At 41.8% G+C, this 14845-nt stretch overlaps 1 protein-coding gene across 4 annotated transcripts in view; it reads right to left on the reverse strand.

The window, feature by feature from the left end:
• tmem131l (transmembrane 131 like) overlaps positions 1–14845 on the reverse strand; it is a 33697-nt gene that overhangs the window by 1319 nt on the left and 17533 nt on the right. Inside the window, exons 13-33 of one of the 4 annotated variants that reach the window (XM_055158159.1) lie at positions 14335–14470; positions 13336–13506; positions 13139–13205; positions 12933–13056; positions 12764–12833; positions 12006–12115; positions 11872–11941; positions 11656–11795; positions 11306–11448; positions 9755–9941; positions 8494–8679; positions 8246–8392; positions 7348–7876; positions 6779–6888; positions 6531–6688; positions 5605–5808; positions 2867–2936; positions 2671–2777; positions 1574–1703; positions 1427–1494; positions 318–451 (exon numbers count right to left, since the gene is read on the reverse strand). In XM_055158159.1, coding sequence (XP_055014134.1) covers positions 318–451; positions 1427–1494; positions 1574–1703; positions 2671–2777; positions 2867–2936; positions 5605–5808; positions 6531–6688; positions 6779–6888; positions 7348–7876; positions 8246–8392; positions 8494–8679; positions 9755–9941; positions 11306–11448; positions 11656–11795; positions 11872–11941; positions 12006–12115; positions 12764–12833; positions 12933–13056; positions 13139–13205; positions 13336–13506; positions 14335–14470 — 3061 coding nt within the window. Of the gene's footprint in view, positions 1–317; positions 452–1426; positions 1495–1573; positions 1707–2670; positions 2778–2866; positions 2937–5604; positions 5809–6530; positions 6689–6778; positions 6889–7347; positions 7877–8245; positions 8393–8493; positions 8680–9754; positions 9942–11305; positions 11449–11655; positions 11796–11871; positions 11942–12005; positions 12116–12763; positions 12834–12932; positions 13057–13138; positions 13209–13335; positions 13507–14334; positions 14471–14845 lie in introns of all 4 variants that reach the window. The other 3 variants (XM_055158157.1, XM_055158158.1, XM_055158156.1) reach the window with 3 other exon arrangements.

Consider the following 14845-nt stretch of genomic DNA (forward strand, 5'->3'; position numbering starts at 1 on the left):
ACATTTGTGCTTCGGTACGCTGCAGACTGACCGAATGTTTGTGTCTCGCTCCTTCTGAGTGCAGAGAGCTACATGTACGGACCCCTGTTTGGTCACGCTACGCACAGCAACCTACATTCGGTTTGTCGATTAAAATTAACGTAATCTATGAAATTCTTAATGATCAATTATCGATTAATCGATTAATCATGCCCATCCCTAGTATGTGCACACATGTGTTTTTTATAGCCCAGGAAATTAAAGAAAAAAACATCAAACTGTACAATGAGCCTGAATCTAGTCTCATTAGACAGAAGTAACTAAAGTACTGTCCTCACCTTGGTGCCCACACAGGCTGCTGCAGTGTCCCAGGCTGGAGGAGAGCCCTGGGGCTGCTCCTCTGTCCAGCTGCTCGGAGACTGGCCACTGTGACACTGTTGACCAGGGTATCCACTGGTTAACGTCCCATTACCTACAATACACACAGGTTCTGCTCACGACTCATGCCAGCTTAAAGGTCTTTTGCTTAAACACACAATGTTAACTTTCACACATCACAGACTTTTCAATAAGCCTAACCCCCAATTTATACCAAAGCAGTAACAGCACACACGCAGCTATCACTCTTCATCTGAACCAGTTGGACAGTCTACAGCAGCAGTGTCATACGCGCATCCAACCGCCATCATTAGGTTGGAGTTCTAATTTTTCAGTGTCAACGGAGTATCTCCAGGCTTTTTAGCAGCACCGCAGATGCTGTTATCGCTTGTTATCGCTCCTGGTAAGAAGACATTGTGCTTGCGTCTGCTATACAGTTCAAATTTGACACCCGTGGATCATTATTTGGAAATAAAATAAAGTTAAATCCTGATCTAAAATGGCTTAATAAAAGAAACAAGTCCACTGACTAGCGTATTAAAAAACTGTGGTGCCCAATGTGAGCCAATATCACTTTAAATCACCATAACACAGGGCTGCACAGCTTTTGGCATCTCACGCTATTAAGTGGTGGATTTATTTTTTTCATTTGTACTAAAATGACTAGGCAACTACCCCAAAATCTATACATTTCACCGATTTAGAACATTGGAAAAACAAAAGTAAGTACAGAGCAATGTGCTTGTACCAGTGGCAGTGAAATCGGGGGTCAGGAGGAGCAATGACGTCTTGAATACAGGAGTTTGAAGATTACCCAAAATAAGCATTATGAATCACTCTAAATACAACTTCGAGAGCATAACTGAGAATAAAAAGTCAATTTCACGTAATAGGCTGGCTTAAAACCAGGGAAGAGTTAAAGAAGATTCACTCAAAAATGTCTAGCCTGATAGATGTTTGTTCTATGGCTCTTTTGTTTTTAAAGTTTTTGGTGTTTGAGCCCAAGCTCAAGACAATCAATCCCGTCCAGAAAGCCCTACAACCTTTCGACTGGTGACCACACACTTACCTATGTAGTCGCTTTCCTCGCAGTACGTGTATGGGCTGCAGTGGTTGTTGGCACTATTCCATGTAAACCTGTTGAGACAGAGCAATACAACGTTCAGTCCCAGCACTATAACTTTCATCTGACAGAGACATTAAGTGGAAGGCGTACCCGTTGTAAGTGCTGGGGACAGTGGCCTGGGGGAGGTAGGGCAGGGCCTCTGTGGTGTTGTATCTGAACTCGTTGGTCAGAGGGATGGAGGGAGCGGACCACGTCTCCTCAGGCACGTACTGACCGCACACTTCTGACCACACGCAAAAAAGTACAGTAAGAAAACTACTTCTGTGGAGTTACAATTGAATATTCTGAGTAACACTTAATAATACTGATAATAATGAGGCTGCATTACTCCTTCAGATATGATTTTTTGATGATGTTTGTATAATTTTTTTGTTCATCCTTTGAGAACAGCAGATTTTGTGCATTATTTAATGAGTTGTCCTTCCAATTACTTTAACTTTAAATTATAACTCAATTGTTAGTAACTTGAAGAGTAACTCTCTAACAGATTTCTTGGACCACTACTTTGTACTTCTACTTGAGTAATATTATTAAAATTAATCTTACTTGAGTACATTTTTGGCTACTCTACCCACCTTTGAATAACCATAATTATTTTTACTTAACAGTGCATTTCAAGACACACAAGGACACTTAACCTGTATTTTTATGTCTTTTAAGCCTTTGTTTAACACGCAAATGCACGCACACGCATACACACACACGCACACAATTCAACAATACAGAGAATTAACAGTGAAGTCAAAGAAAAAGCTAACCTGAACAGGTAGGTTTCGAGTCTGAATTTTAACTAGTAAAAATAGGCAAATAAGTAGTTAATTATATATTTGTCAGTGTTTATAAAGTTATTCATGTTTTTTTCTATGACTGTATATAAAAACTATTTAGCCATTTACACTTTTTTCAATTAATCACAGTTTTTAGCATTATGTAAATATTATTGGATGTTATTTTAGCAATTATGGCTGGGTAATATGATGACAAAAATGTAGATTTTTTTCTCATATTGCTTGATCACAAATCTTTATTTTATTGTCAGATTTAAAAAAGCTTGAAATATTCATTTAACAATACAGATGTTCCTTAAAATGATGCATTCTTAACACTACCCAACACATGAATAACCACTAAGGGATTAATATGTACCCTAAACTGAGGTGCTGTGTATTGTGTAAGAGTTAACATACCCATATTCCTGTCCACTCCTGCAGCCACTGCAGCAAAACTGGGGTTAAAGCTGGGGACTGGGGGCTCTGGACTTTGGCACAGGTCTTTAACATACAAGGTGTTCATGCTGAAAGGAGAGAGGATTCAGTCACTCAGCTAAACCAGATTAACCTTGAAGGAGTTAAGATAATCATCTCAAAGAAACTGTTGATGTACCTGAAAGCCTTTGTATTCATGTTCTGGTAGTCTCTGTCTGATGGGTAAGTGCTGTATTGCATGGGTTCTCCTGGAAAAACAAAAAGCAAAATTTAGTGGTACTTTAAAAGTGGAATGATGAACCGATGAGCATTAGACACTGGAAACATTTACATGGCCAGTAGAGCTGTCGTGATAACCGCAAAAATGAATCACCGCAGTACTAAGGAGCCCACTGTAGTGCATGTTAGGTCACCGCGATCACCGCACGTGACCAACATGACCCAACTCATGGGTCAATTTTTGGAGACCCACACCTGCACCCGCAGTACAGCACCCATAGCACCCGTGTATATATGAGTGGACGAAGCTAACACGCGAGGCGGCGCATACCAGGTTCGCCAGGAGGTTCTTCTTGGTCCTTCTGACTCTGGCTCCAATTGACTTACATTAGGATCTTGTGGCTCCTCTCTCTGTAACTGCTGCTGTGAGCCTCATCATTTTGATCTTAAGATGTTTGTATTAACCCGCTCTACGTGATCCTGATTTTTTTTCCCCCTATTTTGTCCGTCAAAAAAATCCTATTCATAACATAGAGCCTGGCTCCAGATTGGCTCCTGTAACCGTGAGCATCACAAGCCTCATTTGAGGGGCGCTGAACGCTGTGGGTGACGTTACACTCGTTTAGTCCATTTCTTTTATACAGTCTATGACAGCACCACACCCGCCTGTTAACCCATGATTATATTAAAGTTAAACCCGTTACCTGCCCGTGCCCGTAATTTTTACGGTCATGGGCAATTAAAATCATTCTAACTGAAGAATCCATCAAAATACGAATTGAAAAGGCACGACTTCAAAAATTACAATCACGAAATGAAATGAAACGGTTATGCTTTCTTCAGTATGAATACAAATTCACAGACACGACGAATTATTTACTGAGCAGAAAAAACACAGAGAGATGCCTACACGGCACTGACTGAACCAAGACTAACTAACCCAGGACTAACCCAGGACCAACCCAGGACCAACCCATGACAGAAGCAGGAGGACTAAACCAGAACTGAACCAGGAATCACTGTCGGGACTGGCTCAGAGGTGAGCTTGTATAGACCATCGGGTGACCACAGGTGAAAGGACCGGCATAGAGCTCCGTGCGGCAAGGGAGCAAGTGTAGCCGTTGCCCGAATATGCTTTGCGGACACCCTGCTCCACGAGCTCAGGGTTCTCTCTCTTTCAAGTCTGCGGATACCCGACCTGGTGCAGGACTCTGACCCGTGCTGTCACAGTGAGAGCTGGAGAGATGCAGCGGCATTTGTTCTAAAGCCAAATGTTACTTCTTCCCTTTGGAAGAAGCACACGCTATATATCTGCACGACAACCAAGGTACATGTGCATATGCGCAAAAAGTGCATCATTGGAGAGTTTTCAGTGCCACTGGAAATATTGTAACTCCGGGGGATGGGGGGGTATCATCACATACCATGTTGTTAAAGGTTGTATGGAGGATTTTTTTTTGTTTCAAATTGTCAATGATAGATTATAGAGGTGCAGTAGCCTTGTAATTATGATGACCAAAAAAAGAGAATAAAAATTCATCAACTCTGGATGTGGTGAGGCTAAACATTTGCCAATAGATAACGTCACTGCCTCGTTATCTGTTAGCTGATAGGCTGTCAATCAAACTCCCTACGTTTCTAGCGTAACTGACTTGCCTGCGCGCTGCCATTACGTGGTTTACGTACGCCTGTCACACAGTCCACAGACGCTGTTTACTCCACCAACGCAACAGTTCTTAGCTGATTTTTTTACCAATATCTTCCTCGCAGTTAGCACAAAGTTTGTTGCAATGGCAGACAAGAATCTACGAGCAGTTAGCCGCAAAAGAAAGTCAATTTTTGAGGTCGCTGAAAGAAGAAGACGAGGGGAAAAGCAGCGAAGCCAAACTAAGGTGATTCTTGAAGATTCATTCCAGCGATGGCGCGACTGAAGCAGACGCAGGGTCTAAAGACTGACGCACTGGTCGCCAAATTACTTTTGGACAGGTCACTTCTGCTTATTATGAAAACATACTTTATTTCCAAGAGCTAGACAAAAGTTTTTCAGGACACAAATGAGATATCCTATGCCTGAAAACGTAATTTTCAAGGCAAAGAAAGAGCCCGCTTGCCGCTGCGTGTTGTAGCTAGTTCATTCACACGGAATCTCCACGCACCCTTCTCTGCACCCTTTCCTGCTAATCTCCCCGCTCCCCGTTCCGCTCTTCCCCCTGCTCCTCACTTCTACTCCGCGCACGGCTCCCCCCTCCTCTCTCCTCTCCCCGCTCCGCTCTTCTCCCTGCTCCTCACTTCTTTTCCGCGCACGAAATGTCCGCGCACCCCCTCCCCCTTGCCTAACCAACACTGTAGTTAGTTGTTTACAAGTCATGTGCAGCGATGAGTACTTGTTTTCTAGAAGCAAACCTGTTTCTGGCGTAAGGAGGAGGAGGGAGAAGGCGTTTCTACGTAGGAGCTGTAGGGGAGGGGGGGTGGTTTCACGCATGCGCAACATTTGAAAAAGGACAAACAGTCGCTGGATTTCTCGTTCCTTGGAAAATCCTCTATACAACCTTTAAGCTGCTATACTGCACTTCAGGCCTAATGCGACAGCCCTAATGGCCAGAAAATTAAAAAGACAACTAGAATAATAAAAATAAATGTTTGAGGCTTAATTTGGTTGTTTTTCATATGATGTAATAGACAAAAGAGAGAGAGTACTTTTCTTGGCTGCGGTAGGGCAGATGTGTGCTCGCCCGCTCTGCTCCTTGTCTCCCTCCATGCTGCTGGCACTGCTCCAGCTGCCCCAGCTCCCTCTGCTGGCCCGCACACTGCCCGAGGAGCTGCCCGAGTCTGAGCCCGACTCACAGGGCCCTGTGCGCCGGTCAGACAGGCCTCTGCGGCGAGAGCGACTGGGACACACGCCTGGAACACAGCAAGATTTTCAGGGCTCTGCTCTATTATTGGTAGTTTATAAAATAATTTTCTTCATTTTGGTAGCTTAGACCTGCCACACAAATTTAACAACAAAAAGCGCAGGACCCGGACGTGAGGAGAAATGTATAAGATTTAATATTTCTGAATGTAAAGACTCTAGAGGTGAGACTATATACTACAAGCTAAAAAACAACTCACACTGAGACTCTAAAATCTTCAAAGGATTAGAGCATTGCACTTTTAGTTTAGTTGCAAATCAAAACCATGTTATTAATGCTTGCGAAATGTGGTGAAATAGTTCAGATAAATGCTTTAAATGCACAAAACCCTCGTGGTGTTTACTGCTAATTTATAGTAGAGTAAACAGGCATGTGAGGAACTTATCAAACTGGGTCAGTAGTGTTGTTTTGTGGACCTGGTCTTGTTTTTTTGTGGAGGACAAACTCTAAAGGATAATATGAATGAAAAATGCTGCAGTTTACCTTCAGACTTATTAAAGTATTATTATAAATTGACCAATAAAACTACAAAAGGCAAATAAACTAACCTAATCTAAAACTGTATGGACTTAATGTCAGCACTTTCAAATGCCACGTAACCAAATGTAATATCATTTCCTGCTGTTTAGAATGTGACATCTTCAGTAAATAGGATTATTCCTCAAACTACTGGTGGTCTAATATAAAGTGTCTTAACAAAGAGAAGCTGACCGTTCAGTTTGAGGGCGCTCTCTGCGCATGGCCCCATCTTTGGTGCGTCTGATTTGCAGCTATTGCGGTTTCTGCTGCGAGCTGCACTGTTGTGATTGCCATTTTTCCATTCAGGCTCCTTTTCCCTCTCTGCTGCCACCACGCTGTGTTCAGGAGCACTGCAGAGGGTGGAGGATTCAGAGCAATGTTACAACTACACATAAAAAGAAAAACTGGTAGTTGTTGATGTAATAACATTGACCCGTTACCTTAAACCATTTTCGGCCTTTTTGCGACTCCTCTTTCCCTTATTTCCTGGTGCAGTGCCAGACTCTGCACTCTGTACTTTCTTTTTCTGGCCTTTTCCATCTCCTCTGAGCTGTGGACAGCAATGCAATTTAAACTATTTTACCAACTGAGAAAAGGTTACTGCTCAAATTTGAATTTCATTCTAACCTATTCACAAAGAAATATTATTCTTTTTTTCCAATATTTTCCAACAACCCCAATATGCAGCTACTTGAGCATGTTCTTTCATGTCTATCAGCTAAAATGATGTATAAATTATATGGAAGACATGTGCACATCTTGTCACAGTTTCCAGCGGAGGGTACACTTGGCTACTGTGAAGCTGTAAGTGAAGCTGTTTGTATAAGGCCTGAGGAAGAGACTCTGCTATGCCCTCTGAAATTTATCATATTCTTATCAATTGATTAAATTGTATAACTGGCATGCTAAGAATGCATAAGGGCCAGAAATATGTTTGAAACAAAAGGAAAAACTGGAGTAAAACTCAAGTCTTTAAGTAGCGTTGTGTCTTTTGAGCAGGTTCTCTTACCTCTTGCTCGGAGCAGTCCCTTTTGGCAGCCTCCATCTTGTCATAGGGCTGTGTAAAGCTCTGTACTGAGGATGTGCACATGAGCAGTCCTGGCCGAGGACCAGGGCTCACGGTCACGTTGTCGGGGAACCCAGCAGGCATTTCCATGGGAAACATAACCACTGCTGGACCCTCTGCTGTGCTGGGCACTGTGTATTCTGCCTTAGCTTCCAGCTCTGAGAGGAAAGCGGGCTCCAGGGTGTCAGGCTCAGGGCTGGAGGGCGTGTCAGGGAGCAGCTCCTCTGTCTCCTCCCCTTCCTCCTCCTCCATGCTCACAGCTGCCGCGGGGGCCGGGCTGTACTTGTACTTGGAGTAGTACAGGGATACTTTGGGTTTCTTCTGGGTCTGGGACGGTGCGGAGGAGGAGCCTTTCTTTGAGGACTGAGCCCTCTGAGGAGGAGTGTTAGCCACAGCAGGTGACCCTCGGCCTTTTCCTTTGTCTGAGGGGTGACATGAGTCCACATAGCTCTTACAACTGCCCTTGGATTTACTGCACACACATAAAACAAACACTTATTATACTGTTCATCACTATGCACCGATGTTGTTAAACAAACACCCAAATATGAATTAATACTGAAATTAGTTCAAATGGGTATCTGGTTTTGATACAAGTGCTGACAGGACAGACATGTGACAGAAATGGAGCTTTTTTTTTTTTTAACTTAAGCTTTTTATTCCTTTTTTGTCTAAGTCATTTTCTGTTGAAAATAACATTATTATTTTCTTTTTCTTCTTTCTTTTTCTTTTTTTGAGTATTGGGTTTCAAACTATTTTCTTGGTATTAAATAGAGTTTGAACTACCATGCAATAAGATGATGTTGAATGAACATATACATATATATATATGAGCACATACTTGACTCCATTGGGTGTAATGTTGACTGCTCCATTGTCTCGAGGTAGACTTGAGTTATGGTTGCTCCTAATGCTGGGTGTGGAAAACTCATTCAGGATGTACTGAGCCTGATGGAATGCCATCAAGCACACGCCGAATAGAGAGAAGCTAGAAAACAAAACAGTTCAGTTATATGATATTTAAAAAAATAGAAACAAATAGGGAAAAAATAGATTATAACCCCAATGTGAGGAGTGAGCAGTACTGACCAGGTAAAGATGAGGGTGACCAGCCAGAAGCTCTCCTCCCAGCTGGGCCCCGGCACCACCTGGGCACACAGGGGCAGCATATGGTGAGGCAGGGTCACGTTCAGGGTGAAGGGAAATGACGTGCCCCGTGAAGTCACCAGGGTCAGGTCCCGGATCACCCACGACGACGTGAAGTCTGGTGTGAACCTGAAGGAGGAACAAAACTTATAATCATCTATGCAATTCATACATTATTCCTGGCTAAAGTCCAATTTTTAAACTGGCTGTCTGAAGCTTTGCTACTCAAGAACAATCTGAGCTTTAAGCTGAGCTTTGACCATCAACAGAATTTAAATAGTTGGAACTACAAATGAGCCAATTTGAGCTCCATCTCCATCCCAAATAACATTTAAGTCACTAGTCAACTAACTAGGCTTGCGTTAGTCACTAGTTTTTAATTTAGTCACACCCACCTTTTTTGTTGAAACAGGAAACTAAACAGGACCGTCAACACTTGTATTGATCACAGGCTCATGAAAAATATATTTTTTTGCATTTTGTATTTTTTCTTGCATCAAAACAGAGGCCATGTTTCCAAATGTAAGTATTGTGTCACCATGGTAACAGTAACCAGTGTTGTTCATGAATGTGTTCATATTTTGGGCGAATATGAACTGAACACATGATCATTGCCTGATGAACGTGAACGTGAACTGTGAACGTGTTCATTCTGGTGTCTGAACGGCATGCGCTTCTGTTTAACTTTGTTCAATATTGTCCCAGATTTCTATAGTGATCCAGGCAAAAACCTGGTGAAACACACCATAAAGAGCTGGAAAAACATGTTTTTCAAAGTACTGCACTAAAGTTAAAAAAGAACGACCACTGAAATCCCACCACTTGTTAACAGTGCTGGATGAGCATGAATTTTCCCTGGGTCATTTCAAAATGTGCATTAAAATAAGGTGATAGAAATGCAATTAATATGGCATTTATGTGGAAATCCAATTATGGATAAAAGTCGCTTAACCCCTTTGCTTAGACTTCTACGTTCTAACATGTTCTACAATGCATCTGAGTCTTGTATAAGTATAGTGGTTTCTATTTCAGTTATATCTCAATTGCTAATGGTTCTGTGCATTTAGAATGGCATCTTGGCCTTTAAACCTAAAGTCACAAATCTATTCACATTATGAGTTGATATAATTGCATTTAAATTATTTTTGTTCAATCCTGCTCTACATGTACATGATGATAAGTCCCTTCCCCTGAGTGGACTTACGCGATAGTGATCTCAGAGGAGGCGTTGTGGTCGAGGCTGAAGGAGTGGCACTGCAGTACCTCGAAGCCAAAGCCCTGACACTTATATCCGTTTATGTTCATGGACATGACGGTCAGTGGCAGCTCTCCTGCATTCTCCACTTTGAAGCTCTTTCTGATGGCGAACAGCGGCTTATTGTTCCGAAGGCCTGAGAGAGATACACCTACATCAGACACCAGCAAGCACATGCTTCCACACACATCACATCCAAACTGAGAACTAAAGAGGGGGTAGTTTACATCTATGCTGTATTAACTGCTAATGCATAACATGTTTAGGTCACCATGTTGCTTTTTATTTTTTTGAAAATGCTATATTATACAAGTGTCACTTAGTTTTTGGCACTCTGAGTCTCACATCCCTGCACGAAGTCCTTCCCCTTTCAGAGTGCTATAACAACACAAAAAGCCTGTTCCCACTAATTGAGCTAATGTGCATCGCATCAGGTTTGGCAAGTTGTTATGTACAGTTTTGTATCATGCTTTTGTATATCTATGGAAAATTGTTGTATAAGCATGGATGGGAAGCATGGATAGATGTAGGCTTGTGGGAACAACATCATAATATCGTAAAAATCTAAAACAAAAAAGTATTTTTTGGGGAAAAAAAGCTAAATAAACTTTTTCCCCCTTGGAAAAACCAAGATTGTGGAGGACAGGCCACTCAGAACAAGATAAAATGAACCAGACTAGACTCACGCTTGAGCATGGAGCAGATCTACTCAGACGCAGTACACTGCGTTGGCTGCCCCCACTGAAGACGGAGATTCTGGAGCACCCATCTGACCAACCCATTTAGAGTGGAGTCCACTGCGCTACAGTCTCACTTTCCCCAGACCCCATGAAAAGAGGTTTGTTGAGGTTAGAGCAATGACCCTCTAAATCAGGGGTGCTCACACTTTTTCAGCAAGCGAGCTACTTACAAAATGACCAAGTCATAAAGATCTACCAAAGCCAAGCAAACTGCACTGAAACACTCTGTGCCCCTTTTCTGGTACACGAGGGCACACGCTGTTGCAGACGAGCCGTGCATAGGGAGCGTGTGTATTTGTGATGTGCCGTAGAGTCTCCGCGAGTTTCAAATGAGCACACAGGCTGCACTGAGACGCCCCACACGCTCCTGCAAACCGGTACAAGTTTATTGCCAACAGCAGCAGCCGTAATGAAATATGATCACACTTGTTGAGTGTCAGACCTTGAGTGAGAGACAAAACCGAGTCCAAACGCGAGTCCGAGACGAGACACGGTGATCTACCCACACGACCTTGGCGATCGACTGGAAGATCGCGATCGATGTATTGAGCACCCCTGCTCTAAATGTTCTGTGCACTGCACGTCATAGCCCAACCCTTTTTTCAAACCGACAAAAGGTAACATGATAATTTAAATGTGTTATTTGTTAGCAATTAATAACCCATAGAAGTTTAATACAGCAGGCTTAGAATGAGGTGAGAACAGGACTAAACCAAGTTTATATCACATCTAAATAAGGCTCAAAGTAATCGCAATGTACCATCTCGACATTCCATGAGTGTGGACTGGGGAACGTTGAATCTCAGTGAGGCCCCAGGGCCTGGTAGTTTATTCCCCACTCGGATGAGTTCTTTGGCTCCATGGCCCTGCACTGTCACCATGTCAAACACTGTCAAGTTGTTCCTAGAAATAAATGAAAAACACTGTTCATTATATAATTCCATTAGAGTATAAGGTTAAGGCATTATATAGTTAGGTAAGGTGTGAGGTGAGAACGTCTGAAATGAAACACTAGATGGTTCTATTGGATCGCATAAGAGAACTAATAGAGCATGATCACTGGTAAGTTTAGTCTGAGAAACTTATTGAAATTTTATTGTGTGTGTGTACCTGATAATGAGAATGGTAGTGGTGGGTTTGTGCTCAGAGGGTGTGTAGACCACCGCCACCTCCCTGGACTCCCACGGCTGCAGCAAGAGACGCAGTACTCCCTCTCCACTCAGGTCCTGTGCATTATCCACAGACTGAAGCTATGCACACAAAAGATTTATAGAGGATTACAGTTATATACTAGCCTGAGACTGAGCAAAAATGATTGGAAAGTACCTTTGGTGTACCGGCCAGCAGAGAGAATTCAGCAGCACTGATATTCACAGACACTGGGCTGATATTAAACCTGTGCATCAAAGGGAATGTTAGTGTCAAAAGAATATGGTAAACATTACATTTTTTAATAATACCATTTAGTAAGGAGATCCAGAGCCTCCAGGGGGGCAGGATACAGGGAGAGGATTCGAATCTCTACAGCAACAACTGAGGAGGAAGGGTTCTTTAGCACAAAGGTTTTTACCTGAAATTCAAGAGCACAAGATTCCATTATTTTACCCAGTAAACAAGTTCATCTACTACTCTTTAAAAGGTCTGATCTACATTATAATCCCCATCAAAAATATACCAGGATTTATGTTTTGTTTAATTTTATTCACACAAGTTTAACATACAAATTAAGCATATTTAGGATGAGTTCTTCTCTCCAACTGTTTGAAGAGAAGAACTCTCCCCTTGTGATGTCATGTGGTAATACAAGAGGTGCTCCACTGCGTTTCTCAACTCCAAACACTTTCACTAGAATCATTTCTATAATTTCAGACCTAGAACTGCCGATGTCTACTGAACAAAAAGATACAATGTAGGTGTTGACTTGAAAACTACCACAACAGTAAACCTCAAGGTAACAGCATTATAGCACGGCTTAATTCTCACAAGAGTCAATTTTGTGTAAGTTGGGACCTTTAAAGTAGATAGCTGGTTGTAAAATTACCACAGTCTTATAGATAAAATGACTGCTACTTCAGAAGGTTAACAAGTCTGCCAATTTGCATCTTTTTATCATAGTTCAGTATGTTGATGTTGCACCTCAGATGTTTCTGTTTAAGGGTTTTTCCAAATACCTGAAAAAATAACATGTCTTTGAGAAAAAGCTCAACTCCCTGCTTACCCTGCTTTCATTGACCGGTGTAGCACCAAAGTCCAAAGGGGAAGTGGTCTCCACCGGAAGTCTGGGCCATCTAATGCATGTCCATATATTTATATACATTAGATACCAACGTCTTTACCAGTCACGCAATATACTCATTAAGACATTGAAACAACAAAATCATAAAGACCTGCATGGGGGCTTGTCTCTGTGTCTTTGCCATCTCGAGCACAGCTGTGTGGCCAGTTTACTGTCTATAGCCCAGGAGGAAGAGAAGAAGTCTGGGAGGAGAGAGCGCTGCCACTCTGAGCGACCTGAGGAACAGTCACTCAAAGTATTAACAAAAAGCCAGGTGTTTTCATTGGTTTTGTTTTTTCCAGAAGAGCCATGCGTCACCTGTTTCAGACAATCTGAGTGGACAGGGCCGGCTGCACTCTCGTTCTACACCAAACAGCACACCGCCCTGCTGAGAGAGGACACAAACATGAAGGGACAAGTAACAGAAAGCTTTACTCTTTCAACATACTAGCATAAAATCACTGGAGTGGTTAAAGCTCCTGTCATATTGTAATGTGTTACAGCAGATGTGTTACCTTAGAGAAAGTGGAGTGAAAGTACAAGGGGACGTGCAGCGTGGGCCCCATGCTGGTTTTCAGGCTGAGGGTGAACACCTGATTTAGGGGAGGGCTTCTGTGGAGCAACTGGAGGGAAAGGACATGAAAACAGCCCGGAGGAAGTGTAACAGGGCGGCTGAAGTTGACCACCTGGACACAAGAGGGCAGCAGAGCAAAATAAAAGACAGGCCATTCAATAATCAGATGCCAGTGATCAGATGAGTTGTTAGGATAGTTTTTTTTTTTTTTTTCGTCTGACCTGACTGTAGTGAAAGTAAAAGTAAGGATATAATGCTTTTTTACAGTGTCTAAAACTTTCAAATTATTCTTAAAGGTTGAAGTTTTTCTGCCTTGTAAGTTCTTCTGACTTGTAATTTTATATAAATTAATAAGTGATTTAAAAGGTGCATTTATTTGATTAGGTGTTTTTACTGTAATTTTCACAGACACACAGGTGGCAGACCACCTTACTAGAGCAGCATAACCAAAGCATTATAACAAAGTCAATCATCTTTTTGGGCATGTCTAGATGAATACAAAATAAAAGCTGTATTATGAGATACTGTTCTTTTGATACTACAATTTCAAACTTGATTTCGACACTACTAAGAATAGCCTCAATACTCAATACCAATTTAAATTCCAACTCCAACTCAATGGGAATTAAAACATGATTTAAACAAAAGAATGTCATTTTCGACATAAAAATTTTAGTACTTTTCTTTTATATTACCCCTGTAATCCCTCATCCAGGTAGGTTCCAAAGTGGTCCATGGGTGTATACTTGTCTATGTGCTCTTCTGTTTGTTCTGATACAGCTCAAGATCATTCTAAAGATAAGGAAATGTTCATTTCTGCTCTGTAAATGTGTGTTTAGGATCGATACTTAAAATAGCATCTAATTTCGATACTAGTTTCAGTTTTTTTTGTTTTGTTTTTTGTTTTTAAACAACAACCCTATGAAGCGGTGAGTGTTACCTTGAGTGCGCTGTTGAACCTGTGTGTCAGTGAGGCGTTGGTCACTGTCAGAGGCACAGACAGAGGGTTGGTGATCCACAGCTCCACCTGCTCCGAGTCTGTCTGCTTCACCTGGAACACCTCCTCTGTGCTCCTCCTGCATCACAGACAACCACAACACAATAGAGTAGGACAATAGAAAACAGCAGGTGTGTCCAAGCAAAAGAAAGATGATGCAAACAATTTTAAACATGCTATGGGTGTACAGAAAGGTAGTACCTAACAATGTATTTTTAGTATAACACATTTTTCATTACGGTGGCTTCAGTGTGTGTTTACCTCCCACCTAATATTGATTTTATAACAAGTGTAATTTATTCACTTGAGATCTATTCGCAATTACAAAATTATTTTGCATGAGTTTAGTTTAGTTTTGAAGAAGAATGTGCTCCTCACTGTGTAGTCATTGTAAATCGTAAATTGTAAATTTTTATTTTTTAAATTTATGTTCTATGTATTACTGTCCGAATAA

The sequence above is a fragment of the Boleophthalmus pectinirostris genome, unplaced genomic scaffold (assembly GCF_026225935.1).
Source record: "Boleophthalmus pectinirostris isolate CB_2022bp ecotype Guang Dong unplaced genomic scaffold, ASM2622593v1 HiC_scaffold_22, whole genome shotgun sequence".
Taxonomy (NCBI): Eukaryota; Metazoa; Chordata; class Actinopteri; order Gobiiformes; family Gobiidae; genus Boleophthalmus; species Boleophthalmus pectinirostris.